The sequence below is a fragment of the Balaenoptera physalus genome (assembly GCF_965194825.1).
Source record: "Balaenoptera physalus genome assembly, chromosome: 1".
Classification (NCBI taxonomy): domain Eukaryota; kingdom Metazoa; phylum Chordata; class Mammalia; order Artiodactyla; family Balaenopteridae; genus Balaenoptera; species Balaenoptera physalus.
The window spans coordinates 194985696-195011853 of record NC_138882.1 but is presented as its reverse complement, the minus strand read 5'-3'; the positions used below and the strand labels follow the sequence as shown (position 1 = coordinate 195011853).

At 67.0% G+C, this 26158-nt stretch overlaps 2 protein-coding genes across 5 annotated transcripts in view; one reads left to right on the top strand and one right to left on the bottom strand.

Annotated features, from left to right (window-relative positions):
* The window catches only part of PLCH2 (phospholipase C eta 2), a 71690-nt gene extending 63940 nt beyond the window's left edge, over positions 1–7750 (top strand). Inside the window, exons 17-23 of the mRNA XM_082451788.1 lie at positions 58–165; positions 850–974; positions 1053–1137; positions 1462–1608; positions 2023–2102; positions 4231–4993; positions 6028–7750. Coding sequence (XP_082307914.1) covers positions 58–165; positions 850–974; positions 1053–1137; positions 1462–1608; positions 2023–2102; positions 4231–4993; positions 6028–7289 — 2570 coding nt within the window. The 3' untranslated portion in view covers positions 7290–7750. The remainder of the gene's footprint in view (positions 1–57; positions 166–849; positions 975–1052; positions 1138–1461; positions 1609–2022; positions 2103–4230; positions 4994–6027) is intronic.
* A 2542-nt stretch (positions 7751–10292) lies between these two features.
* Positions 10293–26050, bottom strand: PANK4 (pantothenate kinase 4 (inactive)). Of its 4 annotated transcripts, none has more exons than XM_082451800.1 (19): positions 25907–26050; positions 22212–22294; positions 21712–21926; positions 21066–21249; positions 20618–20710; positions 20095–20248; positions 19827–20008; positions 19066–19147; positions 18256–18356; positions 15945–16100; positions 15144–15256; positions 14748–14835; positions 13710–13861; positions 12839–12894; positions 12636–12685; positions 12136–12240; positions 11689–11789; positions 11538–11606; positions 10293–10807 (listed from the first exon to the last, which is right to left on the bottom strand). In XM_082451800.1, exons 1-19 carry the CDS (start codon positions 26028–26030, stop codon positions 10594–10596), a joined length of 2322 nt encoding a protein of 773 aa, XP_082307926.1. In that variant the 5' UTR covers positions 26031–26050; the 3' UTR covers positions 10293–10593. The 4 variants fall into 4 exon arrangements, with proteins under 4 accessions (XP_082307926.1, XP_082307928.1, XP_082307929.1 ...); XM_082451801.1 differs by lacking the exon at positions 10293–10807 and adding an exon at positions 10838–11311; XM_082451802.1 differs by lacking the exons at positions 19066–19147; positions 20095–20248; positions 20618–20710; ... (2 more) ...; positions 22212–22294; positions 25907–26050 and having other exon boundaries at positions 19827–19949.
* Positions 26051–26158: the final 108 nt, after the last annotated feature.

Below are 26158 nucleotides of genomic sequence, written 5' to 3'. Positions count from 1 at the left end.
CGGGGCGGGACACACGGGCTGGGCGCTGAGCCGGCCACCTCACGTCCTTCCCCGCAGTCGCCCTGAACTACCAGTCGGAGGGGCGGATGCTCCAGCTGAACCGGGCCAAGTTCAGCGCCAACGGCAGCTGCGGCTACGTGCTCAAGCCCCAGTGCATGTGCCAGGGTGAGGCTGCGGCCCCAGGACGGGGACATGGGGGTGGGGGCTGCTGCACGGAGGTGGCAAGGGGCGGCCATGGCGAGGCCACCTGGCGGGTCAGGCTGGGGCACAGGGAAGCGCCGCCACCCTGCCGGGCATCTGCAGCCCCTCCCCACCCTGCCCCAGCGCGAGGGTCCCTGGGCAAGGCGCCCTTGGGTGAGGTCTGCCTGGCACTTCCTCCCTTCTCGGTCACCTCAGTTTTCTCCCCGACGTGCTAAAAACGACTTGTGGGTTTCTTCCCATCGTAACCCTAACCCATCCTCCCACGTGCCTCTTGGCTTGTGCTGTGCAACGTTTATCTGCAGTGGCCTCTTCGAGTTATCGACGTGCGCAGCCCCAGGCCCCCCACCCTGGACCCTGTCCCCGGGCACCCGGCCCCCCACCCAGAGGCGGTGTGGCCTCGCACTGAGCCCCCGTGGTCCACCTGTGGAAGGAACGAGCTGGGCCCACATCATGGGGTGGTCACAGAGGCGACCGGCCTACGGCCCCGGCACCCACCCCTGCCCTGGAAGGCTGCCTCCCCTCCCGCTCCCGCGCGCGGGGCTCCCATCCAGTGGATGGGGTAGGGGTGGGAGTGGATGCACTGGGGCTGCCCCGGGAGCTGGTGGTGGGCTTGCCCTGCCCGCTCAGCCTCACCCTGGCCCCCCTCAGGCGTCTTCAACCCCAACTCCGAGGACCCTTTGCCCGGTCAGCTCAAGAAGCAGCTGGTGCTCCGGATCATCAGCGGACAGCAGCTCCCCAAGCCGCGGGACTCCATGCTGGGGGACCGAGGGGAGGTAGGAGGGAGGGCCTGGGGGCCGGGGAGGGCCGGGGCGTCGGCCCGGGCCCCGGTGCCACCCTGCACTGTGTGCCAGATCATCGACCCCTTCGTGGAGGTGGAGGTCATTGGGCTCCCCGTGGACTGCAGCAAGGGGCAGACGCGCGTGGTGGACGACAACGGTGAGGATGCGGGAGGGCCGGCGGCGCCCAGAGGCCCTGTCACGGCTCCTGTGCTGGCGGCACCAGGCTGACGGGGCAGGGAAGGGTGAGGGCCACCGCCTGTGACCCACATAACTGTCCAGGATGCCCCCTCGGCTGGACGCCCAGTGACAGCTGCCTGGCCTTCCGGTGTTGCTTCTCTCAACTGGTGGCCAGCCCAGGAGGAGGTGCTGGGAGAGGGCGTGGGCCCATGTGGCCTCCAGGCTGGAGCTGTGGTGCGACGGGCCTGTCTGAGAGGTGGGGGCGGGGCGAAGGTGACAGACACCTCCTCCTGGTGGCCTCCAGGATTCAACCCCATGTGGGAGGAGACCCTGGTGTTCACGGTGCACATGCCTGAGATAGCGCTGGTGCGCTTCCTCGTCTGGGACCATGACCCCATTGGGCGTGACTTCATAGGCCAAAGGACGCTGGCCTTCAGCAGCATGATGCCAGGTGGGCAGGGGGCCAGTGGGGGTGGGGGAGGGCAGAGCCCTGGGCCAGTGCCCCCCGTAGCACATCCCCCGCAGGCCAGCAGAGGACGCCAGGACAGGGTGGGGCTCAGCTTCCTCCTGCGAGTTGGCTCCTGCCACGGGTGGGCCTGGGGATACTGAGGGAGCTGAGGAGGAGGGTTCAAGGCCACGGCACTTTGTGGTCAGGGTGGGGGAGGGGAGCACCAGCTGTGGAGCCCCTTAGCCCCCAGCAGATGATTGCTCTGCAGGCGAGAGCAATCCTGGCAGGCTTCCTGGAGGAGGTGGAGTCCCCAGGACCGGGCTCACGGGTTCTTTTCAGGGCTTTGGGACCTTTAAGTAGAGTGTGGGGGACGTGGGTGGGTAGGAGCCGTGGTGAGCATGACCCCGGCTGTTTCAGGCTATCGGCATGTGTACCTGGAGGGGATGGAAGAGGCCTCCATCTTTGTCCACGTGGCCGTCAGTGACATCAGTGGTAAGGTGAGTGCTAACTGCAAGGTCACTTGCTGTTGGGAAGGGGTGCCCCAGCCCCCGGGTGCCCCAGCCCCCCCCCCCCAATCCGTGTCCCTGGGGCCATGAGGCCTAGTGGTTACCTTGATGGGCCTGTGTCTCCATCCACGAAATGAGTCTCCGGGGCCCCCGGGTGTGCCTCTATGTCCCGGGGCCAGTGTGGCCACTAGCATATGGAAGCCATGGCCCTTCCTGGGCAGCCCCGGCCCCTCCCGTCTCTCCTGAGCCTCCCCTTCTACTGCTCGGGGTCCCCTGGTTCTCTGTCCCTCCTCGAAGGCGTCTGCCTGGCTTTGCCCCGTCCCTCACCTGCTCCCAGTACATTTGCCCCAGGACGGGGTCTCACTCCGACTTCCCCAGTCTGCAGAGCCCGGGGTCCCTGGTTCTAAGTTTGGGGCCTAGCAAGGCTGCACGCGGTGGTCTGTCAGGCACACACGGGGGTCCACGTGGCTTCTGGCACTAACCGCCTCTCTCCTGCCGTGTTCCTTGGCCCTGGGTGCCGCCGATGGAGGCCCCGCAGGCCTCCCAGCTCCGTTGTGCGTCCGTGGTCGCCCTGTCGGTCCTGTGTCTCCGTCTCTGCGCTCCACGCCCGCTGTCGGTGTCTCACGGCCTCACTCTGTCTCTTTGGTCTTGCAGTGGGCTTCTGTATGTCCAAAGTCTACTTTTAGAAGCACGGCCCTGTTAGGAGCTCGAAGGTACCCCAGCACGGGGGCGGCGTGGCCTGCCCGCCCCCCACCTGCATGCTCAGGCCACCCCGTTAGCATCTGTGAATTCCTGGTAGCATTTTGGAGACTGTCAGCTCATGTGACATGGGTCGGGACGTGTTTCCGGGTCCCCTGGGCCATCCTCAGGCACAGAGCAGCATTTACGAGGCAGGTCCAGGACTTCTGCCAGGCCTCCTGTGTGTCCGCCCCGAGGTCTGGCCCGTCTCCTCCTGCCCTTGGCCTTTCCGACTCCTGCACCTCCCCCACCCCCCGCCCTGCCCTGCCCTGTCCCTCCCTGTGTCTGGTCCTCTAGCTGCTGGCCCTCCCAGTACCCGTGCCCGCTCCCTCTCCCCACCCTTCCCTCTGTGCTCCGCCTGCCTGTGTGCCCCTCTGATCTGTCTGTGCTTCGACGCCCAGTGCTGGGGGGGGGGGTGGGTGGGGGCAGGGGAGATCCCAGGGACCAGGAGCTCCGAGCTTGAATTCTGGACCTTCTTCTAAATGACTTTCTAGCCAACTTTGACCAAATCGCTCTGGATTTGGGATCTTGAATCAGACAGCTGATTCAAGTGCTGCCCACTAACGCCTCTGCCCAGATGTGCCCCTGTGTTGCTGGGACCGTGGCTGTCTCCAGGGTCTCTGCATGTGAGGACCCTGCCGGCCTCTCCAATGTTGACCCAGGCACGTGCCAGCTGGTCCTGGGGACCCTGGCTGCCTCCCTCAGGCAGGGAGGCTGGGGGGAGAGGCCTTGTAGGGGCCTCCCGGGCCCGGCCGTCTGGGAAGGACTGCCTGGCAGGCGTCTGGAAAGGCTTCCTGGAAGAGGCAGCACCTCCGGGGGAGAGGGCCGGGCAGGAGCATGGGTGAGACGAGCGCGGGGCTGCACCTGGCTGTGCTTGCGGGCGGGTGAACGTGCCCCGCGCTGCTCCATCTGGCTCACACCCCGTCTTGCTCTCCACACCAGGGCCACCCTGGGGGCCCCGTGCCAGCCTGCCCTGCCAGAGCTGGGGCCCCAGGGGCTGGAGGGGGGAAGCGTGCGGTGGGCACAGGGCTGGGGTCCAGGTCTCTGCTCGGGAGACCCTGGGGGGGCCTCCCCGCTCCGGCACTCCCTGGCCACCTGCCCTGAGAGCCACAGACACTCCGCCAGCGGCCACTCCCTCCACCCTGGTGCAGGCAGGCGCCATCCACGCTGTGCTGAGGCCACAGCCTCCGCCGCCCCTGGTAGAGCCTCCCTGGAGACCGTCCTCCTTACACACAGCCCTGAGTGGTGCCCCAAGCGAGCCGGCCCGTCGGGCCGCAGCAGGCTCTCCCGGGCCACGGCCTCCGGAGCACAGCTGGACGGGGCTGGGCAGTCTCCGGCCCCTGGTGCCCAGCTGTCGGCTATGTATCTCCTTCTCTTGCAGGTCAAGCAGGCTCTGGGCCTAAAAGGCCTGTTCCTCCGAGGCCCAAAGCCCGGCTCCCTGGACAGTCATGCTGCTGGGCGGCCCCCGCCCCGGCCCTCTGTTAGCCAGCGGCTCCTGCGGCGCACGGCCAGCGCCCCAACCAAGAGTCAGAAGCCAGGCCGCAAGGCCTTCCCGGAGCTGGTCCTGGGCCCGCAGGACGTGGGCTCTGGGGGGGAGGCCAGCGACGCGGCACCCTCCAGCCCCGGCCCCGCTCCCGAGGCCCCGGCCCTGGAGGAGCCGGGCAGCCGCAGCCCTGGAGGTAAGGCACCGGTGGAGAGGAGCCCGGTGCAGGCGCGGCCCCCGCAGGCCCCCGAGGGCCCTGGGCCTGCCGGGATGGCCACCGCCTGCATGAAGTGCGTGGTGGGCTCCTGCACCGGTGAGGACGCCGAGGGCCTGCGGAGGGGACAGCTGCCCAGCCCGGGGCCCGAGGGCAGGCACGCAGCCATCAGCCAGCAGCCCCGCGCCTGGGCGGGCTCGCTGGGGGCGCCCCACACTGCCCCCGGGAGAAGCAGAGGGGCCCCCAAGGGCCCTGGGTCCCGGCAGCCGGGGCCAGGCGGCCGCGGCTTCGTGTCCTCGGACTCCAGCAGCCCGGGCAGCCCCGAGGGGGCCCCCCGCTGGCCCGAGGGCGCCCGCAGGCAGGCGGGGGCCCTGCAGAGGGAGATGAATGCCCTGTTCGTTCAAACGCTGGAGGCGATTAGGAGTAAGGCCCCCGTGCTCTCCGCCGGTAAGCCCAGACGCTCCTCCGCAGTGTCCCGTGGTGGCTCCCACGCTGCCCTCGCATGGCCTGGCTGGCGTCCCCGCTGCGCTTCCGTGTCCAGAACCGTGGCCTCCGTGTGTTCACTGTGCCTTTGTTTCCTGGCTCCACTGGCTGGTCCATGGGCCCCTCAGCCCCCAGACCCCTGTCTGACCATGATTTGCCCCGCAGGCCCCCGATGCCCGCAAGGGGCTGGGAAAGTGATTGCAGCTCTGGCCGCAGCCGTCCTCACCCCGGGCTGGGGACTGGGGAGTCCGAGCCGGCTCTGCTTGCCGAGGCCTGCAGCCCAAAGGGTGGCCTCTGGAGACCAGCCCCAGTGCCCGGGGCCGAGCCTCCCTGCCTGGCCTGACCACCAGGGCCCGGGGGCAGCTCCCAGGCCCTCCTCCTGGCCCCTGGCCGGCACCGCAGTCCTCTGGGGAGTCTGGCCTGGGTTCCTGGCTGGGGCTCAGAGTCTCGACGTAGAGGCCTCTGTTTGCAAAGTGTGAGGGGAGCAGATTGACCGTGGCCCTAGGCCTTGGGGACGCACGTATGAGCAGCTCTGCTCTGGACCCCCCCACCCCGGCCCCAGGGCTGGTCGTGACAGAACTGCCTGTGGCCCCTGGTCACAGGGAGCAGTCCCAGCCTGGGGAGGGCGTGCTGGAAGCTGGGCCACCCTCCCGCTCCCCTCTGTACCCGCCCAGCCTTGCGTTCGTCTGTCCACGGCCAGCCCCGCCCCGGCGCTGACCACCCTCTTCTCCTTTCTGTCCCCACGCTGCCTTCCTAGTCAGGGACTGAGAGCGGCCGAGTGCCAGGTAACGGGGCCCGGCTGCCCGCGGGCCCTGAGCTGCCCCGGCCCCAGGAGGACCCTGCCTGTGCGCCCAGGCCCATCTCTTCCCCCAGCAGCAGCGGAGCCGGAGGGCAGGGTGGGGGCAGCTCTGAGCACGTGGAGGGGCCTGAGCGCGGGGATCCTGCGGGCATGGAGCCCCGCGGGCGCCCCTGACACCTGCCTCTCCCTCTCCCCGCAGACGCCCACCCCTTCTCCTCCCTGTGCAGCCTGGAAACCATTGCCGAGGAGCCAGCCCGGGGTCCTGGCCCCCCACCGCCGGGGGCCTTCTCCCCTAGCCACGCCCCTGGAGGGCCCCAGTGCTCTGCAGGGCCCGGCAACAGCTCGGCGAGCCCCCCAAGAGCAGCTCTGGGAGCTTCCGGGCCCCTCCAGCTCGGGACCGGGAGCCAAGGGAACACTGAGCCAGCCCCCGAAAGCAGGCAGTGGGCGTGCCACGGCGGGGGCCCTGCTGGGGCCTGCAAGGGGGCCCCCGGTAGCCAGACGGACGGCAGGGGCCACCCCCGGGCTCTGGGCCATGTGCCCAGAAGGGCCAAGAGCGAGGGGCAGGTCCCCTCGGAGTCCCTGGGTGGACGGTGGCCCCTGGCCGGGCCCCGCCCCGTCATGTCCTTGGATGCCACTGGCGGTGACCAGCTATGGCAGCCGCTGGAGCCAGGCAGCCACTGTGGCAGCGTGTCCTCGTCCTCCAGCCTGTCGTCTGGTGACACGGTCATCGACCTCTCCCTGCAGGGCCTGGGCTTGGGACTTGAGAGCCTCCCAGGGGCCCCGGCGGGACGCCTGCCCCTGTGGCCCTGCTCGGCCTCGGCCGCCCGCCTGGACCTGCCCGCTGTGACCAAGAGCAAATCCAACCCCAACCTGCAGGCTGCTGGCCAGCTGCCTGTGGGGCCCGACGAGCTGCAGCCCCGCCCCCTGGCCCCATGGCCACCCTGGGCCCGCCACCCCCTGGTGGGCCTCCCGGACTGCACTGTGGCTGCCAAGTCCAAGAGCCTCGGGGACCTGACAGCGGACGACTTTGCCCCCTGCGTGGAGAGCCTGGGCCGCGGCCTGGGCCTGGCCGGCGAGAGGCCGGCAGGGCGGGGGGCGCGGCCGGACGCCCTGACGGAGCAGCTGCGCAGGCTCGTGGGGTTCCAGCAGGCTGGGGGCATCATGTCGCCCACCAGCGGGGGCCCGGCTGGGGAGGGGGCAGCGGGGGGCCCAGGCTTCCTGCGGCGCTCCTCCTCCCGCAGCCAGAGCCGTGTGCGTGCCATCGCCAGCCGGGCCCGCCGGGCCCAGGAGCGGCAGCAGCGGCTGCAGGGCCCGAGGGGCCCCCCAGAGGAGGAGCGGGGCACCCCTGAGGGCGCCTGCTGCGTGGGCCAAGAGGGCTGTGGGGATGTGCTGGCCCCCGCCAAGGGCGCCACCAACCAGCTGTCAGGTGCTGCCGCCACTGGCCTCCTGCTGAGACTCTGAGCAGCCCTCCCTGCAGCCCAGGGCTCTGCGGGGGCCAGCGTTTGCTCAGGATGCGGAGCTGCCACCCCCGAGGCTGCCCGCCTGTCCGGTGTGGCTGTGCCCCTCGGCCCTGCCCCTCCTCCTGGGAGGAAGGAGCCTGCCCTGGTGCAGGGCAGAGTTTTCACGACCTTTTAAGATCCATGGACACATAGAGAGATATTTAAATTTTTAGAGACAAAGCTTCTACGATAAGAAAATGGTGCCGTGCCCTTTTCCACTTTCCCCTGGTTTCAGCTGCAGGGCGTGTGCGGGCGCGCGTCTGCCCGGCCCTGCCATGCGAGGCGCCCGGAGTGGCCTGGAGCGTGGCCGTCCCCGCCCCGACTGCTGGCTTGCTCTGCACACACTCTGCTCTGTACGGGACGTTGTAGACTCTCGTAAGCTCCTGAACACAGCTCCAATAAACACGCTTGCGCTTGCTCCGAGTGGGCCGCGTACCCGGTGTCGCTGGGCCGGAACCTAGAAGACGCCCCCCACCCTCTGCCCGCAGACGGCTTGGCTGGACTGCGCCCAGGGTGAGGGCCACAAGCCCCGAACACACCCCTGTTCTTTCCCTCCCTCTCTCCCAGCCCCACTTATCGGGGGCAGACACTGGCTCTGGCAGGGACCCCAGGCCAGAGGGTCCCCAGCTGCGGGCCTGCTGCTCGCGAAGTCTCTGTGCACACGGTTCCAGGACCGCCCCCTCCCTCAAGAAGCTGGGGGGCTGACTGCTCTCCCCACCCAGGCACCTGGCCCGCACAGAAGCCAGCTGAAGTGTCAGAGGCCACCCCAAGGGTGTACTCTCTCGGTACAACAGGCAGGGGGTGCAGGCAGCCCACCCACGGCTCAGCTCGGGGAGGCCTTGGGCCCCGCACCAGGATCAGCCCTACCGTCCAGGGTCGGAGGCCCTGGGGACGGTGGGCTCCGGGCAAGGCGTCTGAAAGGCTGGGTGTTGGTGGGCGCAGGCGCTCTGTGGGGGGCTGTCTCTTGCTCTGTCCCTCGTAGGCCCCAGGGACCCACGCCAGCCGCTTGCCCAAACTCAGCAAAGGCCTGGGGGATGGGCAGTTGCACCGGTGCCACTTTCCTTCCAGGACCTGGCAGGCCCCTCGTAACCGGGGAGGCCCTCCTCCTTCCTCTGGTTGGGGGAGCTCAGCCTGGGGGAGCTGTGGCCCAACCCCGGAAGGGAGGGGTCCCCAAGGCAGGGTGTCTGGGCTCCTAGAATCTTGGGGGCAGTGAAGGGGAGGCGGGGGGCAGGGAGGGACACAGCCTGGGGGAATCTGCCAGGGCTCACAAGATATGGGGGGGTCAGCCCTTCTCCAGCCCCGGGTGGGCGCTGCCTCTTGTTCCGTTACCTCCCAGGGGCTGCCCTCAGCTGCTGGGAGGCCCAGAGCCTTTCTGTCCCAGCTGAGAAAGGGACAGGGCATCGCAAGAGGGGTACCTGAGGGCAGGGCAGGTGCTCAGAGCCCTGGTGCCCTTCTCACTGCGGGGCCACCGCAGGCTCCCCCCGCCTGTCCAGCGACCCTCAGGGGAGGGCCAGGGCCTGACGGGAGGGAGGCCCAGCGAGGCGGCATGACACAGGCCGAGCTGGCTCTGATTGGACCTCTGGAGTCCTCCTGGGTGTCTGGGCAGGGCATGCCCTGCACGGGGAGCCCCAGACCAGCTGGGACGACACTGCCCCACCACCAGGGACGGGAGGACAGAGGGTGGCCTGGGCAGAAGAGGGGCCAGGCCAGGCCTCACAGGGGCGACCACAGGGAGCTGAGCCGTGCGCGGGTGCAGGCCGGGGGGTAGTGGGGGGCTGTGCTGGGGTCAAGGTGGGTGAGCCTTCGAGGAAATGGGATCACAGGGACCACCCACGGGACAGGCCTGGCCTGTGCCCTCTAGACGGCCGTGCCCCCTGCTCCCCCTGGCGGCCGCTCACAGGAAGGCCAGGCCCCCCTCTGCCGACAGAGCAAGTGCTTTGAGGTCCGTCCATCCAAGAGTGGGGGGCAGCACGTGGGTCACCCAGGGGGGCTGCTGTGGCGCAGGACGGGTTGGGCACCCTCTGAGGCTCAGTGCAGGTCCGGGACCGCTGAGCTCAGCCTCCCGGAAGTGGGTGCAGGGCCCCGGTTTCCCTGGCCCAGCAGGGCAAGTGCGAGGGGGTCCTGGGCAAAGAGGGCGGGGCTCAGATCCCTGCAGGGCAGCCCCGCCGGCCTTCCTCATCCCGCCCGTCCTCACGCTGCTGGGTGCTCCAGCAGCGAGGGACCTGGGTGCTGGGCAGTGGGGCTTCCTCAGTGCACAGGGCCCGGGGCCACGGCAGTAGGGCCCGCACACAGCTCTTCGTTCCTGAGACCAATGGCACACACAGGCAGCCTCGCAGCTCCGCGGCCAGTTCTCCCGCTGCGACGTGCTGCCTGAGGCTCAGGTCCGCACCCCGAGGGACGGGTCCAGCGGAGGAGGAGCCCCCGCCATCTCGCAGCACCTCCAGCATGGGGCCCAGTGAGCCCCCCGCCTGCCTGCTGTTAGGCAGGGCTCTGGGCATGGACTCAAGGCCGTGGCGACAGAACCCACGTGGTCTGAGGTGCTCTGAGCAGGACAGTGGACCAGCCACCAAGCCCCTGAAAGTCCTCAAGGGCCTCGAAGCCGGTGGCCTCCTCTCAGCAGCTCTGGAGTCAGGAGTGCTGCTCGAAGCCTGTCCGTCCCTCCCGTGTGCAGCGGGGCCAGGTGGGGCTGGGGCGCAGGGGGAGGCCTTCTCCAGATAGACACGCCGGGGAGAGATGCTGGAGGCCACGTGACAGCGCAGCGGCCATGGCCCATGGGCCAAGCTGGGCCTAAGAGTTCTAGAGATCACCTAGGGAGAGACCCCACTGCTGGGTTCCCTGGGGGAGGGGTGGGCAGGGCCCCCCGGGGGGGCTGCCCACCCTCACACCAAACAGCAAAGGCAGAGACGCTCTGTTCTCACTCTGGAAACCATTCGCTGTGCCCTGACCTCAGCGTCCCGTCAGAGGCGTATATGTATATATTTATATTTATATATATATATATGTATATATATATAAAAGATTATTTAACAGTTAAATATATTCCAATAAGAACGTCTCACGGGACAAAAGTCGTGTCTCCCCACCACGAACACGGCAGCACTGAAGAAACACCAAGCCCGAGGCCACGAGCGCTGAGCCCACACCTGGGTGCAGCCGGCTCTCTCACAGAAGCACAATATAAATATTCTGATTTGAACGCGGGTCCCTGTTGCAGTCGAGATACGCTCCTGACGCGGCGGGCAGAGCAGCCCGGCGGCGGCGGCGCCTCACTCGGCCGGGACCTCGTACTTGAAGATGACGCTGAAGAGCCGGCCACCCAGCCGCTCGGCCAGCCACGAGTTCTTGATGACGGCCAGCTTGAGGCTCTCGCAGCGCAGGGCCGCGTGGTAGTTGGTGTGGACGGCGCGGCCCATGCCCTCGATGACCACCAGGTCGGCGCCGCGCTCCCGCACCAGCACGGCCAGCCCCTTGTCCAGGCGGCTTCGGGGAGGAAGGGGGCAGTGAGGAGGGTGCAGGGGGGGGTGCCTGGCACCCTGCACTAAGCTGCACCCGGGGCAGATGTCGCATCCTGCCTCCCGCCAAGGGTGGCGACTGGCGGGAACGCTGGAGACCCCCGACCCTCGGCCCCCCAACTACGTGAGCCCTGGGTCCAGCCTGCTCCCCAGACAGCCAGCCCGGCAGCCGCCCTCCCGGGGCCCGGGGCCCAGGGTCTCGGGGACCCATGGCAGCTGAGCTCCCGTTACTACAAGGAAGCCGGTTCTGAAAACTGGGCCTTAATGATACTTTTGTATTTTGAACTTTAAAGAATCTGAGTCCTTTTTACAGGTTTTTATTGTCTCTCCTTGTTGGATACTAGTGGACCTGGAAGGGGATTAAGTCAACACTGGAGAATCAGCACCGGAACAGACTGAGAGGCTAACAGACTGAGAGGCTAACGGTCCCAGAGCCCAGATGTGCCCTCCTTTACACGGGCCGCTCCAGATTCTAGAAGCCCCAGGGTGGAAAGCACTACAGTGATGAACTGATTATCTAAGGATAATTATCCAAGGTGGGGACACGGGGCCCCTGCTCCTTCCTCCCAGGGTCTCACTGAGCCCACCCTCGGCCAGGTGCCCGAGGGAAGAGGCGCCTGGACCCCGCCCGGGGCTGCGGCTGGCACAGCTGACTTCTGCGGGGACTAGGGGGACCCGGGGGCGGAGGGGCCACGCACCTGAGGTCGAGACACGGGGAGCTGGAGCCCGTCCGCGTGAGCAGCAGCCTCTCCTCTCTGAGCGCCGAGCTGCCGAGCACAGGGGTCGGCACCCGTGAGGCGGCGCCCCAGGAGGCTGCCCCGCCGCGCCCCCGCCTCCCGCCCAGCTTACCGGACGACGGGGTCCATGGCCGCGATGCGCTCGGCCACGATGAGGGACTCGCTGTAGGTCACGTCGTTCAAGGCGGGTCCCGAGTTGCACGCCAGGATGACCTGCGGCAGGACGCCCGGGCTCTTTAGGGACCTTGGCCGCCGGCAGTACTGAGCCAGCCTGGGCTCGCCCGCCTGCCCGCCCGCCCGCCACCCACCCACCCACCTGGGGCTGCCGGCGGAGGAGCACGGCCTCCGGCGACCTCTCACGGCTGGGCCGGCTCTTGGGCAGGATGGAGACGGCCCCAGGGCCCCGCGGTCAGGCTGACCTAAGCCCCAGGACGTGACCGGCCAGGTCTCCTCCTCTGCTCCTGCCGTGCCACTGCCCACGGAGGGGCCCAGGGCAACGCCAACCCCACCGAGCACAGGAGCCGGGCAAGCGACCCGCCACGCGGCCCTCCACACTCACCTCCGTCCCTCTAGAGAGAAGCTCCCTGACAAAGGGGAAGACTCCCAAAATGACGTCTACTCCGCTGTTATCTGCGAAAATTAAGGCACATTTGTGAGGGGGCCCCTGTAAGACAAAACCAGGACGTTCAGTCGGGAAGAGGCGCGTCCAAGCGGTCCAGACACCTCCGCGCTCCACTCCCCGCGGCCGGGCGACGGCTGCTGGGTCCTGCGGGCACTGGGGCACAGGGGCAGCCCCGGCCTCTTCCAGAACTGCTAGCCCGAAGGACCTCTGACCTGAGGCCAGTGACCTCATCGCTGTCCCGCAGAAGTCAGGCTTGGAGCAGGGAAGTCAGCTCGTGCTTGTAGCTCGGGGCGGGGGGCTGGGGGGGACACTCCTGGGGGCCCTCGGTGCACCGCGCAGGCCTGCCCCCCACCCCAGGCAGCTCTGCGCCCGTCGCCCGCGCCACCTCCCCGCCCGGGCCCCTAGGGCACAGGACAGGGGGGCACAGCTCCATGTACCTTCAGTCTCTGAAGCCAGTTGCTGTAGGAGTCCACGAGCCAGGGCCGCTCTGTGGGACACAGGGACGCGGTCACCCGCCCGCCGGCCTCTCCGGGGAGCCGGTCCTCACCTCCCCCCAGCTCAGCGGGGACGCGCGGCCGCCTCGCTACTCCCCCCACCGGCCCCAGTCCTGGCACCGGAGGAGAGCCCTGGGCGCCCCTACCTTGCAGCTTCCTCTTGGCCTCCTCAAACCCGAACTGGGGGTCAGATTCAAGGACGCTGCACAGGGGAGGAGAAAACAAAGTCACCAAAGCCCCGGACCTTGGCCTCCGTCGCTCCCGTGGGCCACAAAGCCCCTCCCGGGCTGGACAAGCGCACTGTCACCCGTCACTGCTGCCGCGTCAGCTCGAGGACGGGGGAGGCGGCACGGGGAAGCCTCGGTGCCTGCAGCCACAGGCCAGGCCCCCGGGGAGCACCGGCCACCAGCCTCGCCCCAACGTGCCGCCCAAGGGGCAGCCAGTGCCGAGGGCAGGGAGGGGGCGGCGGCTGTCCTGGGTGTCCGGGTCCAAAAGCGCACGTTGGGTGACGCAGCAAGGCCCCTGCACGGGAGCCCCGGGGAAGGCACCAGACGGCGGACCCCGGGACAGGACCCCTGGGGGGCTGGGGAGACGCGTGCCCACCGCTGAACTTCACGAGGCACCTATTTACTCCAAACACCCAGTATCGTCTAAGCCCACTCCACAGTCACTGTGAACGTGGAGTTTCACACTGAAAACACCCACACCTGCAGCCCTCCACGCGCCTACTCTTGCGTGCGGGCGGGCAGGGAGGTGGGGTCCCAGCAACTGTCCCATCCGTTCCCGAGGCCACACGTGCCCAGCAAGCCCCGAGCAGCACCCCATCCCCCGAGAACCCCCGGTGCCCCCACTTCCACCTCCTCGAGGGCCAAGCTGGGCCGGCCGAGGCTGGGACTGCCGGAGCCACGCGTGGCCCAGGCGTCAGTTCGGGCCCAGGGGCTGTGGCTCTAAGGCCGAGCTGGAAGGAGGAGGGGCGGGGACGGGCCTGCGGGGGCTGTGAGGACGGCGGGCACCTACTCAGAGACGGCTTTCGCTCCCCAGTCGAAGACGTTGCCCGCCAGCAGCCCTTTCACCAGGGCCAGCTGCCTCTCCTCCCAGCCCAGGGCGTCCAGAGAGTGGATCACCCTCTGGAAACACTTTAATGCCACGCCGTTGTCTTTCTGCTTCACCTGCGGGGAGACGCGAATGAAGACGTGGTCTGGCCTCCCCGAGGCCCCCGGCAGAGCGGGGAGAGGAGGGCACCGTGCCGGGATGCTGCGGAGACGCCACCAACAGCGAGCCTGCCCTGGGGGACGGAAGACGCCCACGTGACGCCACTGCAGGAGGCTAAACAAACCCAGATCGCGTCAGGTTAAAAGCAGCGCTGACTCGGAACCACGCGGGCTGAGAGCAAGCGAGGGGGGCACGCTGATATCGGTGCAGGTGTGAAGTGTGCACTGAGGGCGGAGGCTCAGGTTTGACCGCGCCGTGGCTGAGGGCGCAGGACCCACACCCCCACGGGTGCCCGCTGCCCTGACCGTGAGATCCTCAGCACCCAGACCCACTGTCCCCAGACACTCCTGTGCCAGGGCAGGGAGGAGGTGGCAGTGAGCTGGGGTCGGCTGGCCCTGGACCCCGCCCACGGCTCCAGGGCACGTGGCTTCCTGGTCAAAGAGCCCAGGGAGGCACAGCCAGGCCCTGGATGGCTCGTGGCCAGGACGGACATCCTCAGGCACCAACTCTTTTGAGTTTCTCGGCTGAGCTCAGGAGGCCAGGAAGAGGGGAGGGGGCCTCAGTGCCACACGCCCGCCACCCTCACCGGCTGCTGGTCAGAGGCCCCAGGACACGCTGCTGACGAGGTCACAGTGGTGCCGGCTTCGGTCCACAGCTGTTCAGCCCGTGCTGCCGACCGAGGGGCCGCGGCCCAGCGCTCCTGGGAGATGGACCCTCACCAGGGCGGCTCCAGGATGCAGCCTGGCTGCCAGCACACCCGCTCGCTGGACAGGACGGGACTGATGCCCCGTTCCCCACGGCCCCCTGCAAGCATGTGCCCACCCACGAGAAGGGGGCGCTCACCTCGGAGTAGGGGTCGGGGAAGTTAAACTCGTTCAAACAGTGCTCCCTCGTGTCCAGGAGGCTGCGCACGGTCAGCGTCCCATAAGCGCTGAAGACAGAGCCAGGCGGAGGGCGGCTGAGTGGGCTGGACGGCTGACTGCGCTGCCCATCGCGCCCTCCACCCCCAGGGGCGTCCTCGTGGCGTCCAGGCGCCAACAGGAGAAGCCCAGGCGGCCAGCGGGGTGGTGAGGCCGAGCCGGCACCCGGTCATGCTGAGCGTCCCCGAGTGTGTGCCAGGGGAGGGGCGCAGAGCTTCCTGGGAAACTTCGAGGGACTCGGCCCTCGGGTGCGAGCGCGCGTCCCCGTAGAGGCCGCCTCTCAGGGCTCTGGCCCAGGGCAAGCAGGCGGGCCACTCACAAGGGCTGGTGCCGCAGCGTCTGCAGCTTGTCCCAGTACTTCTGGCGGAACTTCTCGGCCCTCTCGGCTGCGTCCACGGAGCCCGGCTGGCTCGCCACGGCGCGTTTCACGACCTACCAAGGACGGGGCGGCCAGCAGTGCTCAGGGCAGCCCCCAGCCCATGGATGGCAGGCATTGGTGGCAGGCACTGGTGGCAGCCACTGGGGGCTTCCCTTGCCAGGTGGGAACGGGGCTGCCGCCAGCCCTGACCCAAAGCTCATATCCATGTCCTCCGATACCAGCCCCAGGGCCCACTGGACACCAGCTCCTGCTCTGCTGAGGGGACTGGTGGTGTGCAGGGTCCAGAGCAGGGTGGGACCCCTCGCCCTGAAGACAGACCCCACGGGCCTCTCTGAGGGGCTTCATGGAGGAATGGGTGTTCCCAGGCCTTGAGATCTGACCCCCCTGAGCCCGGAGGCCAGCCACTGCTGCCCCTGAGCCGTGTGCGAACTGCTTGCTTTTTAAAGAGACACGGTAGCCGGGAAAGCCACTTGCGAGCTGATGAGGACGCACCTCGCTGACACCACGTCCCAACAAACTACTCAGTCAGGTTCCCACCTGGGAACTGCGAATTACACCTCAAATAAAAGGTTCCTGGAAACGCCTGTTCTCCTCCATCCCGCCTCTCACCGCCCCTTGGGAACCTGAGACAGTCAGAGATAGCCAGGACCTCAAAGGCCCACAGCCAGTTTCCTGGACGGACGGCTGTCTTCTTCTTGGGGCTGTCCAGCCCCGCCCCCAGCCCTCGCCCCAGGCCCTCACCCCGTCCAGGGCCTCCTCAAAGCAGGTGAGCCAGTACTTTCGGGCCAGCGCGTCGTCCGTGAGGTCGACCGTGTCAGGCACGTAGGAGGACGGGTCCAGGAGGAGAGGCAGGTTGACGAGCGGCCTCTCCAGACGGTCCATTTCCAGCAAGTCGAACTGGGAGGACGAGAAGTGGGAGGGCACGTCAGCCGTGTCTTTTCTGAAACACCAAAACCCCCTCCTACAGGCCTTGGAACCGGCTTCCCTGCTCGAAGGGAAGCTGCCGTGCGCGGCTAACGGAGAGCCCGGTCCCTCCCCGGCCCAGGGCCCTGCCCGCCCTCTCACGGCCTCTCTCAGCCCGGGCGAGCCCTCCACTTGTCCGGGGGCCTGAGCCCGATGCCCCGACCCTGGGTCCGCTCACGCCCTCCCTGTCTTCCTGCCGCACCCCGTGCTCTCTGCTCCGCGCTCTGAACCCCTGCACACCGACTGCCTTTCTGGTCCTCCCTCCCTGCCCGCCGGGCTCTGTCCTGCGGCTCCTGCCCAGGGTCGGTTCCCAGGCGAGGACACACCGCCCCTTCCCCCGACGCCCCGCATCCAGACCCACTGCCCCTGCCACGCTCAGCAAGGCCGGGATGCTCGATGCCCACGGCAGTGTCTTTCAAACGAAGGGTCCTGTGCGCCTGGCCCCGTTCTCGGATGAGAACTGTGGCAGGCAGCTGCTCCAGGGACGTGACAAGCGAGTGAGCTCAGGGCTCGTCCTCCAGGCACCCCTCCTGCCCCCCACCCTCCAGGGAGCTGCCCACCTGGGACTTGGCCCTGTGTTGCTGACCGGCCCACTAGCAGGGTGAGGCGGCAGGTGTGCTCGGACCAGGGATGGTCTGGATGAGAAAATCCACCCCACGAGGGAGAGATTGGCTTTGGGGACGCGCCATGTGACCGCACGTTTAGCAGGGAAGGAGCCGGTGTGTTTCCATAGGGGTCAAAGGTGGCAATGGCTGCCTCCTGCCCGGCTGGCATGCAGGGGCTGCCCTGCCCCCCGATGAGTGGGAGCTCAGACCTGAGCTCGGCCTGGCCTTGGCTGTGGACACCCAGAGAAACGGCCTGGTCCCCTGCCCCTGGGGATCCCCACGCCCACTCGCAGGGCCACCCCAGCACGACAGGCGCGTGGGGTGCCCAAGCTGTCACGGAGAGGGGCCGTGTTGCACGTCAGCGCTGGCTGAAAGGTTTCTGGCCCGCCCACCCATTTCATCTTGCCGTCCGTGTGGCCGGCATCCACGTCGCCCTTCGACAAGTCAGAGACGTTAAGGCCTTTCTCTGCACGCCCGTCACGGCTCCGACCGGGCCTGGGCCTTGCCAAACCTGCCCCTGGCGCCTGCCCTTGGGAAGGGCCCAGCTACCCCCGCACAGCTGGCTGCGAAAGATGTGGTGCGGAGCTGTGGGAACTGGTGGTGCCACACGCGGGGGACTCTCCCCAGGAAGTGAGAGGCGGATGAGGCACATTCTTGCCATGTTTACACTGATTTACAAGAGAATCTGCGTCTATGACTAAAAAGCAACTTTCCCTCCAAACGGCCAGCAACCTGTCCTGAAGGTGGCGTCCCGACCTGTGTGCACAGGCCAGGCCAGGCCAGGCAGCTGCAGGCCTGGGCCTGTCCTCCAGCCCCCCGTGCGATTCTGATAAACCGCTCCCTGGGTTCTCAGGGGCGTGATGTCAGTAAGCCGGCAACAGCTCGTCCAGCGATGATCTGGGCCAGGACGGGGCCACGGCAGTACCATCCCGTCCCAGCTGGGACACCCTCTCCCCACCGCTCGGCTGGCCAGGGGAGCCCCCATCCAGACATGGTGGGCCTCACCCCAAGGGGCGAATGAGGAAAGGGTGGAATCTCCTGAGGAAATTCGCAGACTCTGCATGCCCGGTACCGCCTTGAAACCATCACGCAGAGAATGTGGTCTAAGAGAAGGGGTCCAGGCTGGTGCCTGCAACCCACGGTTTTAACCTGATTCTGCTGTGAACGGTCCCAGGGCCCTAGGAAAGACCCCCTGTGCTCCCGAAACTTTATATTCTCCCTGCAAACACGGCGGGGACTGCGTGGCGCCGAGGGCTCCGGCTGAACGCCCGAAGAACGTGCGACGCTACAGGAGGAAGAGGACAGCCGGCTGCAGGCTGCAACGTCTCCCTTCGGCCCCAGTCTGCGGTTCGTGACCGGCCTGCACCACGAGGAGGCGCCTTTGAGCCCGGCCACGGCAGCACAGGGGCTCTCCTCGGGGACCGCCAGGAGGCCCCAGCGGAGGCGGCGCACGCGGGACCCGGGGCCACCGACCCTGTACTCACAGTGCCGCTCCTGGCCCGCTGCGTCGGGCAGAGCTCGGGCGACGAGCTCATGAGCCCGGAGCTGCCGGCGTAGTTCTCTTCCCAGCTGTACTGGTTCGGGTCTGCGGACAAGAGAGCCGGCGTCAACCGAGGGGCGAGCGGCTCGGTAAACCTTGGGCGGCCGGACTGCCTCCGGGAGGACCAGCTGCCGAAGGTCTCCCTGGCGCCAGGCGAGCCGGGGGCGTTGCTCTGTTGCGTTATTTCTTACTGGCACGGAGACCTCGCAAGCTGGGCAGTAGCTTCCGAAAGGTATCCGTGGTTTATCTCAAGTAAGAAGTTGGACTTAGGGATGCAGTGAAGGTCTGCCTGGGCTGCTCTGATTGGCGCTGACCCCCAAGCAGTCTGCCCTGTGCTTCCTTGGACAGAATCACGCCTGCGATTCCTTCTCGTGTCCTTCAAAGAGGACAGACCGGATGTGCATCTGAAGCGACAGCTGGGCAGACGGCCGGGAGGAGCCGGAGGGCACCGGAGGGCCGAGGCGTTCGGAGGCGAGACCATGTGCGCAGCCCCTGCACGGAGCCCCGTCGCTCACAAGGACCCAATGGGTCGATGATGTGGCGCCCACGCGAGTCGGTTTCCACTGGCCCCGCAGGAGAATCATAGCAAAGGCTCCTGCCACTGCCGGGGACAGCCCACGAAGACACCACGTCCACCCACAGCCCTCGATCGTCACTCAGCACGAGCAGCCACTCCAGTCACTCCCCAAGGGCCCCCCGCCTCCCGATGCCGCTGCCCAACACAGGCCACGCCCCACGGCCACGCCGTACTCACTGTCTTGCTCGGCTCCTTTAAGAAACGCTCCTATGGCGCCCAGGTAGCCTTCGTGCCTCAAGAACAGCGCCTGGACCTCCCCCTGCCACGGAGAGGCCCCTGAAGCGCCACTCAGCCCGAGGCTGCAAGTCCACCCGACACAGGTGGCCTCCCTCCCAACTCGGCGCTTGTCCACGGGGCTGTACGCACACGCGGAATTCAAGGGCCCATCGTTTAGAGCAGCGGTCCCCAGCCTTTTTGGCGCCAGGAACCGGTTTCACAGAAGGCAACTTTTCCATGGACGGGGGTGGGGGGGGGCGTGATGGTTCGGGTGGTAATGTGTGAGATGGGGAGCGGCCTGCTTCCTAACAGGCCGCAGACCGGTACCGGTCCGCAGCCCGGGGCGTGGGGAGCCCTGGTTGAGAGGGTGAGTAACTTCTTCCACAAAACAGACACCCACCCAGTTCCCCACCCTTGCTGGGGGCCACATCCCCCCACGCCGTGACCGACACCTAGAACCTCACCTGGAGCTTGCGGACAGTGGGAGGCGGTCCCTAGACCCCACCCCCGGCAACGTGCCAAACGCAGGGATGGCCACGGCGCTCCAAGCGCAGGATGCCCGGAGCTAGTGGGTGGGAAGGGGCTGGGGGCAGGGGCTAGGAGGTGCTCAGCTGGGTCCCGCCTTGCTCCCGTCCCCTCTCAGGCCTGCGAGTTTGGAGACACGGGGGCCGGGCCCGGGCCCGGGGCGGGCAGGGCAGAGGAAGGACGCGGCGGCCCGTTACCTTGGAGAAGAAGTTGATGCTGTAGGTGATGGTGCGCATGGTGACGGGGTGGCCGCGGATGAAAAAGCCGCCGAAGTACACCCGGTCCAAGCAGTGGAGCTTGGCGTACAGGCAGGCGAGCTGCCCGATGTCATTGCTGATCATGTGCAGCAGGCTCTTGGCCATGTCCTCCTTGGAGAACTCTGGGGGGACGGAAGCAGCACGCTGGGCAAGCGGCCAGGTGGGCGCCGTGCGCCTCCGGGAGTGAGAGCGGGCGAGAGGCCGGTACCTGTGTCCGCGGTGGCCGACTTCCCGAAGCTGCTCGCGATGAGGTTGCCGCTCAGCCCCAGGGTCTGGTGGGCCCCCCCGTAGATGTCCTGCACCAGCATGTCCACGTTCGTGTGCTGGCCTCTGGAGGCCAGGTGCAGCAGCTCGTCAAAGCTCTGTGGGGACAGAGCAGACGGGAGCACCTGAGGCGCCGCAAGCTGGCAGAGCCCCATGGCCCTGGACGAGCCCACGGAAGGAGGCCAGCCGCGGCGCTGGGTAGGGAAGGCCCTCTCCTGTCATGGCCCAGAGGTGGGGGGAGACGGGCAGCCTCTGTGGACCACCCAGCTGGGTGACACTCTGGCCACTTGGACGCCCATCCTCCAGAGACTCGGGAAGCAGGACGAGGCACAGGGAAGAGCCACTTTCGCAACGCTCCCAGCCAAGCACAAGCCTCCGACCCCAGAGCCGCCACCCCTTTGCTGAGGGCACCAGGAAACAGGCTGTTCCGCGGAGCCAGGAGCGCCCTCCTGCAGCTGCCCAAATACCTTAGTTTTGGTGAGCAGAGCCCCAAGCCCCCAGAAGGTGCCGCCCCCGATGGAGCTGCCGCCGATCCACTCGAACCTGTCCTCTGTCTCCACCTGGAGCGAAACGAGGGCAGGTGTGTTAGCAAGGGGGCCCCCAGCCACTGCCCAGCAGGTCCCGGGGACGCGGTGGCTCAGGGGTATCCCCCGCCCTGGGTGGCGGCGCCCTTGAAGGCCAAGTCTGGGTGGGCTCGGCAGGTGCTCGTGCTGGAAGTAGGGGGCCCACCTCCCCGCGGGCCACCCGCGCCGGGCACTCCGCGTGCGGCCTCGCGCCCGTGAGCGCCAGAGGCAGGCCTGGGTCTGTGTCCGCCTCCCTGTGCCCGCGTGCCTGTGCCCGGCACGGCTCCGACACTCAGCCAGTGCTCAACAAAGCGCTGCGGAGGCCCGTCCCCTCCCACGAGCCAGGCCCCACCTTCACGATAGAGACCCCAGAGCCGATGCTGACTAGGAGGTAGGGGAAAACGCTGGGCTGGTGGGTCTGAAACCGGAACTCGGGGTTGGAGCCCTTCTGGTACACGAAGGCCTCCTGCGGGATGTTCTTCAGCACGAAGTTGCAGCCCTTGATCAGGCACGTCATCACGTCCTCCTTGTCAACCCTGCCAGGGAGCAGCCCAGCCATGGCACCGGCACGGGCCACGGCACGAGTGGCCCCCGCCTCCCCGCCCCCGTGGCAGGGCCGTGGCCCCGGGACCCTCCGTCCAGCGGGACGGCAAGCGTCGCGTCACCACGGGAGCGGGGCAGACTTGGTCTCGGGGCTCCGTTCCTTTCCTTTCAGCCCTCGCCTCTCCCCACCCACCATCTTCAGTCCCCGGAGCCTTCCTGAGCTTCGGCCACCTGAATCCCACTGCAGCCGGCCCAGAGCCTGGCCTCAGGCCCGCGGCCACCCACCAGCCACCCAGAGCCTCACTCGGTCCTGAGGTCTTAGGAGTCCCCAGAGCCGGGCGAACGGGGTGATGCAGGAGATGGGACACTGCGGCCACCACGTCAGGGCCTGGCCCCGTGAGCGGAGGCCAACCGGCCCCCAAGCTCCCCCTCCCCGCCCCGAGGTCCCCACTTACTTCAGCTGCAGCTTCTCTTCGATGAGGTCTTTGAACTTGTACGCCCCGCCCCCGGTCGCCTGGATGACCTTGGTCTCGGTGTTGACGAGGTGGTCTTTGATGAAGTCCAGGCAGGCTTCTATGTAGGTGTTCTCGAACTTGACAAAGTGCAGCCTGGCGGTAACCTCCTCCTGGACGGAGATCTCGTAGGGCGGCTCGTGGTCCTGCTCTGTGTCCTGGGGGTGAGGGTGGGGAACCCACGTGTGTGCACTGCCTCGGGGAGGGGACGCTGAGACACAGCCCCTGAGTACCCTCGGCAGCGCCGACGACTTCTGCCTACCCTGAAGTCCGTGGGGGTCTTGATGCCGATGCAGGTGGGAGATTCGGGGGGGAGGCACGAGCAGGCGGGGGGGCTCTTGTCAGGGCTGGGATGGAAGGGGAACTAAGCTGGGAGCATGGAGGGAGGGGCATCGGCACTAGAAGCTTCCAGGGCCTGCCCGGGGTCCTCCCAGGAGGCTCACCTTATCTGAGTGGTCGAAGGACCGCACTTTGGCAACTTTGTGCTGCACGGTGGAGTAGTAGGCCAGCTTGGTCAGCGACCCGCCTACGGGGGAGACACAGATGCAGCGGATTCAGAAGCGGCTGGAAGGGACCCGAGGCTGCCCTTAAACAGGCCCTCCTCTGCCAGACCTGGGTCCTGCCCACAAGGAGTTTGGTGCTACTTGAACTTGAAAACCCTGCAGGGCACCAAACAGAGGAAGGGAATGAACTGTGAGACCTAAACACACTCTGCCTTCCTTGAAGAGCTCTGTTCCTCCTCAGGGCCCAGACGGAAACGGAGATTGTCCGTTTCTCCACCAGCACTGAGTCCTTGACGAGCAAGGAACCTGCTGTTTCTGGGTGACTCGGCGATCGTCAGTGGTTTAGGAAAATTCTGTTTCAAACTCTGATCTTGAGGATGAACCAAAGGAAAAAGCTGACAAATCCACTGTTTTTACTGAAAAGCACACAACTGACGGGTCCGTGGAAAGAGGTGGAGAAGGCAATGCAAGGAGCCTTTCCCAGAGCGGACGGGCAGGGGAGGGGCGTTTTCACCAGGAATGTGCAAGGAAGAGGCCGGAGAGCAGCAGCTGAGGCCCGGACTCACCAGGGAGGCCCTGCAGAGGGCGGCGGGGACTTGTTAACGCCCCCGGGAAGCCTGGACGCCCCTGGCGTGTGACCAGAGACAGAATATCAGGAAGCAGACGAGGCCTTTGGGCAAGTTAAAAAGATCCCCAGAGCAGTCCTTCTGGAGGAGGAGCTCTGGCGAGCCCCTCTCCTGAGTCAGAGGAGGCATCTGGGAGGCTACAGGTGATTCACGGCGTGAAAGCCACGAACGGCAGAGCAGAGAGAGGCAGAAGGCTCAGCTCTGCAAAGTGACCTTGGAACAAACTGTGTTTCTTAGGCAGCCCGACAAAAATAAGGGGGAAACGCCTTGCCTTGAGAAGGCGGCTAAAATTATTAACAACTGTTGTTTTGTGACAGAATACTAAGAGAATATACCACAAACGCTCAAGTCAGAAACACAGATTTGGAAACACAGTATCCTAAGGCCAAAGCTCTTCCAGGTAACAAATATCAAACCCCAGCTTCCGAGACCAATCACACCTGTCCCATCGGAGCCGCCTGCCTGGCAGTGTGGACAGGGCCTCCCGGGACGTCCTGCGACCTGGCCTCGTTGGGCCACGCTTGGTCACTGAACACCGTCGTCCTGGGCTTGCTCTCATCCCCAGACCGTGAGCTTAAGACGCAGAACTTGGCCTTAAGCCTCCTTATCCCTCCTCCCTGCCCCCAGTCCCGGCCTGGCCCAGAGCATCTTTCACTGAAATGCTTGTTGCCCGATTCACCTCTGTGAATAAATCGTTTCCTAAAAAGACAGGCAACGCAAAGGGATGAACACATCTTTTGAGAAGCTCATCAAAAGTTACCCGGGTCACAGAAATCCAATTCCAGACAGTGTGCTCTTCAAGTCAGCTATAAATCACAACCAAAACACAGTGTTGGGGTCTGTGGGGGGCCGTGCGGGGCGAGCTGGGTTCTGTGCACCGCACACCATGCACCCCCAGTGGGGCGAAGCCCGGCACTGCTCAGACCTGGCTCCCACCCCAGCCAGGAGACAGCGGATGGGGCACGGGGCTGCGAGCGGAGAAGTGCGGTCAGTCTGAGCCGGGGTGAGTTCACAGAGCAGCACAGGGGGCGCCTGCGGAAGCCCATCTGCTCTCAGGGTCCCTTGCGATTAGAGTGAATGCCAGCTCGGCCCGGGGCCGCACACGTCACACGTGCCGAGGGCAGTGACCAGGCGAGCCGGCACAGTCCCGCGCTCTCTGGTGGGCGCCATGGGCTCTGCAGGCCACCCCACCCCACGCTCCACCCCGGGGCCCACAGCATCCTCGACTGATGGGAGGAACCTGAGCCAGGACCCGCCAGTTCATCCAGAACCCCGGGGCCTGGTGCGGGGCTGTCCTCCACCTCCAGCCACCTCCGTGCACATCCTGCCCTGTGGCCCCTTCTGCTTCACCCAAGGGACCCTCCCTCCGCCCAGCAGAAACCTGGAGTCAGGTCAGCTTCAAGTATGCGTTGACACAAAGCGTCCCTGAGGCTCTTGAAGCAGGGACTCCACCAGCGGAGAGGGGTGCCCCGTCAGAGCCGGACTGAGAGGCTTGGGGAGGGGAGAGGAAACCGGAAACCTGCTTGTGAACCACACCGCTGGAGCGCTCCGGCTTTGCGGACTCCTGGGCGGAGGACCGAAGCCCTGAGCCGTGACCTCCCGTCAGCTACACCAACAAAAGTCTGTCCCTGCGAAGTCCCTGGCGGCCCAGTGGTTAGGACTCGGCGCTCTCACTGCTGAGGGCCCGGGTTCAATCCCTGGTCGGGGAATGAAGACCCCACAAACCTCGCAGAGGGGGCAAACCCTGCCCCCCCACAAAAAACACACAAATGTTTGTCCTTAGTAGCAATGAACACGTCTTTTAAAGAACCACACAGAGGACCCAGAGCCGGGGGAAATTTCAGAGAGGAAATAAACACGGACACTGAAAACGTGCCTTTGAGTGTCCTTCTGCTAAGGAACCCTGACAGGGCTGGGCCCTGGAGGACAGGCAGGCACCCCTCCTTCCGCGCCACAAGCTAGGGCCACGCACAACGACCCACGTAAGCCCTGTGGCCAGCCAATTTTTGGGGGCGCTTCAGAAACGTTAGGTGCCGACTCGTTGGAGCAGAGCCCCCAGCCCCCGGGTTAGGGCAGCAGCATGAAGTGCGGAAGCTCCAGGCACACGGCCACTGGGCTGCCATCACATCAGGAGTGCACGGGGCCCCGAGGGGCTGACTTGAGCCCCCAGGCGGCTCCTCCGCGCTCACCGTCTCTGGCCCAACGTCCAGCCGGGCACCGGCTGGCGGGTCCCCTTCGCGGGGACGACCTCAGGCTCACAGCTGCCCTCGCCCGCCCTCTGCCTGGCTCCGCCCGGCCTCCGGCTTTGCAGGTGGGGGTTCAGGACGCTCCCCACTTCTCTGGACGCCGCCCCTCCCCCAAGCCCGTGACTCCAGGGACCGCCCCCAAGGACAGGGGAGCGGGGCGGCCCAACCCCTCCGGGGAGAAGCGCACGGTCCGTCCCAGCATTCACTGAGCGGCCACGGCGGGCCAGGCGCGCGGGGGTCCCGGGCCGGAGGGCATGGACCGGCCGCGGACCGCCCGGGTATCCGCGCCTCAGTGTCCACATCTGAGAAAGCGGTCGCCGGGAGGCGTCAACGCGTCGGAGAGGGAAGGAGGGCCCTGCGGGGGGCGGGGCTCGGGGTGCTTCCGACCTGAGGTCTGCGCCCAGGTCCTCCAAAGCCCCGGCCCCCGATCTCCGGCAGGCGGAGAGCTGCGCCGCCCGGCGGCCGACCCCCACCCCCGCTCCTGAGGCGGGATGCCAGAGCTGCCACCAGGCCGCCTCTCCCGCGGGACTACGAGCCCCGGCATGCCCCGCTCCGGCCGCGCGGCGCCTGCCGGGAGCTGTAGTCCGGCTGCCGCGGCGAGCGGCGCCGCCGGCTGCCCGCGGACTACAAGGCCCGACAGGCCGTGAGCGCCGACGGCCCGCGCCCCGCCCTTCGTCCTTGCCACCGCCCCGGCCCGCCGGCCTCGCTGCCCGCGCCCGCGCCCGCCCCCGCCGCCCCGCTCCCCTCGCCCGCCCGCGGCGACCTATGTCTATGGCGAAGCGCTTGGCGTTCTCCAGGTTGCGGAAGATCTCGTCGGGGGGCAGTGTGATGCTCTTGTCCAGGCTGTCCCCGCTGCTCCCGCTGCCGCTCGCTCCACACTCCGCCATTTTGAATGTGCTCGGCCAGCCTCATCAGCCATGGAGATATATGCGCATATATTTGACTGCTAAACGCCTCCCGCGCATAGATTATGCTAATGAGCGCTCGGGCCGGCCCTCGCCCCTCCCGCCGCCGC

Bases quoted from the DNA above. Each gene is read 5' to 3' on its own strand.
- PANK4 (XM_082451800.1), bottom strand. From the start codon at position 26,030: ATGGCGGAGTGTGGAGCGAGCGGCAGCGGGAGCAGCGGGGACAGCCTG. The intron at 19,148-19,826 runs GTAACGGGCCGC...TCTCCGTGGCAG, and splicing joins GCATCAACTTCTTCTCCAAG to GGGGAGGTCCAGGCGCTGTT. The intron at 18,357-19,065 runs GTGAGTACGGCG...TCTTGTCCGCAG, and splicing joins TAAAGGAGCCGAGCAAGACA to ACCCGAACCAGTACAGCTGG.